Source organism: Brassica oleracea, chromosome C8 (assembly GCF_000695525.1).
Source record: "Brassica oleracea var. oleracea cultivar TO1000 chromosome C8, BOL, whole genome shotgun sequence".
Lineage (NCBI taxonomy): Eukaryota > Viridiplantae > Streptophyta > Magnoliopsida > Brassicales > Brassicaceae > Brassica > Brassica oleracea.
Window position 1 is genome coordinate 27,271,764 of NC_027755.1, and position 5,668 is coordinate 27,277,431.

The following is a 5,668-nucleotide window of genomic DNA, read 5'->3' on the forward strand; positions in this document are numbered from 1 at the left end:
TCGCCAAAAAAAAAAAAAAAAAACAAGATGAAATATCAAATATGAACAATGATCTTTTTTTTTTTTGAAACTAATGTTACAATCTCAACTCTCAAGTACTGAGACAAAATGTTTACTTTGTCGTCCAGTGCAGTGGCAGAGAGCAAGGGCCGTAGTGTAACTTCTCTGAAAAGATGTGGAGATTGACCACAAGAAGCCAAAAATAAAATAAAAATTTCATCTTTTCTTGTAGAAAGAAATTATGTCATGGTTTCCATCTATTCAGGCGGATAAGTGTGTCAAAAAGGCTCTTCTACAAGGATGGCATGCAGTCACCTATGAGATATGGAGAGAAAGAAACTGTCCGGCTGCTTAAGGGTATAATTCGCTCCTTTAAAAGTGCACCCCCCACCCCCCCCTCCCCCTCAAAAAAAATGTTTGGCACTATGTTAGGTTCAAAGCTAGGCATCCCCCTTACTTATTCCTCACTCTTACCATCAATTTGTTGGTTTCTCTTCCTCTTTTTGGTTTGTTTTTTTTTTTTTTTTTTTTTTTTGCTCATCAAATACTTTCATTTACCAACTATTGTTCTGGTACACTGATTTATCAGACCTAACTTGATACTTCAGCCACATTGGCACAACAGAATACAACATAGGAATACTAGACACAAAAGTGATTGACTCCTTTGCTATTATGTCTGCTGCCTTATTACCCCCTCTTGGATAAAACCTCACTTCAAAGCTTCCAATCTGTAACAAGTGATGTCGGATCAGCTCAATTGTGGGATGCAAAATTGGCCACACCTCCTCTGTTCCATTGATCATCTTGGCCAATTGTAACGAGTCAGTTTCAAAGATGATATTCTTGTATCCAAAATTTGCCAAAGTTTCAGCACCCCATTTTAAAGCCTCTGCTTCTGCTAGTATCGCTGATCCCGTCTTTGTTACAGCTCGAGCTCCTGCCCACAATACCTCACCTGTCTCATTCCTGCAGATCCAACCCAAGCCACTGGTGTCTCTCTCATTGTGCCATGCACTATCACTATTACACTTCACCCAATTCGAGGGGGGAGGTCTCCATGGATTCGCTTGGTTAGTAATTGTGGGTTGTTGTACCTCAAGTCTCTTCACTGCAGTTTCTTCAGCCACTTTCCTCCCCTTCCATTCCTCAGCATCCTCTCTTGCTTTCCTTAAAATGCACTCCGCCTCATACTCCTTTCCATTGAACACAAGTTCATTTCTATTTTTCCATAATCTCCACATCAACCAAGAAGCAATCTCGGCTTGTATATCTTCTATAGGATACTCTTTCTGAACATTCAACGCATGATATATATTGGAGTATAAAGATTGTACCATTACGTCATCAGGAGGACTTGGAATAGGAGAGAGAGCCCACACCAGACGGGCCAGAGGGCTTGTTTGTTTAGGTGCTTGCTTGCTTTATGTAAGCTCAATTAATTCATTAAAGAAAACCTTTTGTCAGAAAAACTGTGAAGTAGGGGGCATAGTGTAAACAGCGAAAGTTCCATCACTGTCTTTCTGTCATTGTTTGGGCTCAGATCCGTGAAGGACAACACAAAATGCAAATCATAACTTTCTTAAGAGAACATGTGCATCTATGGTGAATACAATGATGTCTAGACAAATAAATGTTTTCCTATGTGGGTGTTAACTTTTATCTATACACTTTTTTCCAAGTTCCCTTGAAAATTAGCTTAGCTTATACTAAATGTATTAAAATAAATTTTAATTTTGGACTATGCTTGTTATTTGTTCATGATTCATTTATCCATTTTAGACTAAATCCAAAAGTAAAAGTGTATCTAATTTATTGAGTTTATCTATAAGTACTCTATAAGATTTCCACCTCTTTAAATGTTTTAGACAGTTTTATAAAATATTTTTTAGATATTAGTATAAGAACATCTAGACGAATGTGTTAAAAATATCTAAAAGGTAAGAAAATTACAGTAGAATAATCTAAATTTTGTAAAAATCTTTGACAGATTATAAGCATCTATTCCTCTATTAATTTGTACCGTATACAAAAAATAAAATACGCGAAAAAAAACTTTACATAAAACGTGTTCATCATAGGTTAATTTTTTTTCTCTAAAGAGTCTTCCAATACTATTCGCTAAAGTATTTTTTTCATATATTAGTTAGATTGGTTTAGATTAGTGATTTCTTTACAATATAGCAGAGGAATATTATATTAAAAACTCTTGTATAAACTTATTGAACATAAAGATAAACATCGTCTTATAATATAGTAGCATAGATGAGAAAATATTACATAAACATGAACAGTAATTGATAAAGGTTGTTATATAGCATATCATGTTAGATTTGCTATTAATCCTACTAAGTCTCCATTGCGTCACTCTTATCAACAACTCCATTACTCACTTTTAACTTGTTGAACTCTCTTAGTTTCTCCACCCACACAGTGTAACTCGAGTTTGTCGCCAATACATCTTTCGAAACTTCCTTCATCTTCACCAATGTAGCGGAGTATCTCTCAAACTCATAAATCTTTTTCCATAACAAAGTTTGCTTCTGTGCATCACTACTCTCGCAGGTCAGATCATCCAAACACTCTTTTGCTTCCTCAAGCTTAGCCCAAAAGCAAGTATCCTGCGTAGTGCTAGCGTATCGAGTCCTCGCACGCTTCTCTTTATGAGGCTCTCCTCTTGCTTTCCACCACTTATCAATCACTTCATACCTTTTGGGTCTGTTCCCACTCTTCATGTAATGACCCGTCGCCCTTGAATACGTGTACTTGTAGAAGTATGCAATGTCTAGTGGTTCGGCTAAAAGTTGATAAAACTGCGATGCGTATACCCATTTCTTCCCAAGATGGAAATCAAAAGGTAACTCATTCATCTCCACCATTTCAAACACGCCGTCCCAAAACTTAGCTAGCTTTGCGCGACTCATGTTCACCCTTAACTCTCTTTGATTTGAAAAGTTTTTGAAGTTATCGTAGTAACCGAGCTTCTTTGGTGACGCCTCACAACTGTCTTTGTACCACTGAATCTCTAGTCTGTATGGGACGACATTACCAAGTTCAATAGCTAACTCACTCGATCTCAGAATTGGTGCACGACTAATTGTTGTAGCGGTTTCTATGCATTCTTTGACCGACACACCACTTGGTTGATCATTTGAAAAGCCTAGAGACTCGACAGCTAATGCAACACCAGCTTCGTAGCTATTGTCTGAGATACGTCCACCACGAAAGCTTCTAGATATAAGAAACAGGTGAGAGAGTGTGGACACGTAATGTCCGTACCTTTGATGTTCCTCGATGTTTGGAGTTCCTGTCGAGTTGAGTATACGAAACATCCCACGAACTGAATCAGCATTGTCTAAGCAAAGACCTCCACTGTCGGAGCAGAAGAGATAGGTTCCAAAGGGCCAGAACCGATCATCATTTCCTCTGGGAACGTGGTCGTGGACGGAGACCACGTGGCAGAACTTGTGGGCTAAACGTGACCGGGAGACTGAGGAAGAGAAAGATAGGTTTCCGAGCAAAGGAGAGCCGAAGCTGATGCAGAGGAGGCGGAATGGCGGGGGAGAAGGTTGTGAGAGAAGCCAAAGTGCAGTGAGTGCGGCCAACGCGCCACCAGTTGAATGTCCCGTAATTACTACTTGTTTAGTTTCTTCCACTTCCAATCCTTGTGTGATCTGTCGCGTTAATAAATTTAATCAGTCTTACAATAAATTTGTTTGTTTACTGGAGATTAGTACGTATGAATTGATTAATGTGATTATAGCGACTCCATGATATGCTTACTTAAACAACACTTTTTACAAAATTCTAAAAATCAGTTTAGACGATACATAAATACACATCTAAATGGCAAATTGGTGATAAACAAAACAATTGTTTAGAAAAAATCGATTCAGACGAACCTATGCATATGTCTAAGCATTAATCATTTACTAGAATTTAAACCACGGTCCATGCAAACATTTTTATTATATAATTGTATAAATTTAATATTATTATAAACGTTTTAAATATATGATTTACAATTGAGTATTATATATTGTATAACTCTTTAGTTCTACTGTTTAGGTTTCCTATTACATTATTAATATATAGTGATTTTTATAAATTTTACTTTTTTATAGATTGTTATTACGTTTTTGAGTTAAGTATGATAATTCATAATATAAAATAATCAAGTAAAAAATATTTCCAAAATATGTTTTTGAAGATGTATAGCTGTAGCTATAAAAGGTTAACATATGTTGATAATTTTACTTTTTGTATAAAAATATTACATGTTATACAAATCTTAATCCGTTTTAATGGTGAATGATAATTTAATAAAATGAAAGCTTTAAAAAGAAAAATAGAATAATTTACCAACTTAAAATAATTTATCATATTTATTAATATAATAATTTTATTTTAAATAATATAAACTATAATTATAAAATTCACAAAAATAGGTTATATTTTTTAATTATAAAATTTTAATTAACAGTAATTTATAATAATTCAATATTATTAATTATGAAATTAGTTTATGCATTATTTCATAAAAAGTATTGAAAAATTTTAGTTTGATTTTGTTAGATTTTTCGTCAACATATTTTGTTATAACTAAAAATAAAATTCAAATTTATAGTTAAAATTAATTTTTTATTACTATTTTTATTGATTATTAAGATTTTTAGAAAGTTAAAAAAATTGTAAAAATGTTATTTATTTGATTGATTAATGTAAATAATAAAATATGTCACTGTGTAATTAATTAAATGATCTTACAATGATTTGTCACAGTAGATAAAATAGTGATTCTATTTTAACAGAATAAATAGATAAAGTGAATAATAGAGCGTTAATATGTATACGATGATTTCGCGAAGATGGGAGCCGGGGATTGGAGCAGGAGATTGGATCGGTACGTTCGGGCATGATCAAGATTGTGATATGGCGTATCAGGGCTGTATCTCGGGTCGATGGAGATTCGATTTAGGTTTTAGAAAGGGGATAGGCGGAATTTTAAGGAAAATAAAGATTTGGATCGAAGGGCGATGGATTTCGGTTACCACTACGACAGATTACTCAATCAATACAGGTTGTATAATGGATTGCGATCCTTTCGTCTCTTGCTTTTATTTAATTGGGAGTGATCTCAATTATCAATGGTGGATATGGGGTTTACGGTTTTTGGAGAAAGCAAGATTGGTTTATATCAATTTACAGGGATACGGGATCGTGGGATTTTATTGTAGGAATGAGAATATGGAAAATTGGGAACAATATATTAAGATGAAAGGCACCTTTCGTTGGAATATCATTCTTCTTTCATCTTGTTATATTCAAGATCTAAAGACCTTTCTTTGTGGTGATTTTATGGCGCAGAGTAATTTGTTGAGTCATGGTGAGGAGCAGAGGAACGGTGACGGCAAGCGTAAGAGGTTGAAGATTTCCGTGGCGCATTTCGACAATTCTGCGCTCATCAGGACCTATTCCAAAACTCTGATTGGAAGGTGCATGAATCCCGTGGAACAAGAGATGAAGGCTTTGTTTACAAATCTTCCAAAGATTTGGAAATTGGAAGAAAGGGTTACGGGTAGTGACTTGGGCTTTGGCAAGTTTCAGTTCGACTTCATGACGGAGGAGGAACTTGAAGCTGTGTTGAGGCAACAACCATATCATTTCG

General features: G+C 35.0%; 2 protein-coding genes across 3 annotated transcripts in view; both read right to left on the minus strand.

Moving 5' to 3' along the window:
* Positions 1-554: 554 nt before the first annotated feature.
* Positions 555-1,340, minus strand: LOC106309082. Its single transcript, XM_013746154.1, has one exon. The coding sequence runs from the start codon at positions 1,338-1,340 to the stop codon at positions 555-557; it is 786 nt and encodes a 261-aa protein (XP_013601608.1).
* Positions 1,341-2,243: 903 nt separating this feature from the next.
* Positions 2,244-5,668, minus strand: part of LOC106311630 (lipase-like PAD4) — a 16,817-nt gene continuing 13,392 nt past the window's right edge. The window contains exon 2 of one of the 2 annotated variants that reach the window (XM_013748866.1): positions 2,244-3,674. In XM_013748866.1, coding sequence (XP_013604320.1) covers positions 2,349-3,674 — 1,326 coding nt within the window. In that variant the 3' untranslated portion in view covers positions 2,244-2,348. The remainder of the gene's footprint in view (positions 3,675-5,668) is intronic. The other variant, XM_013748864.1, reaches the window with a different exon arrangement.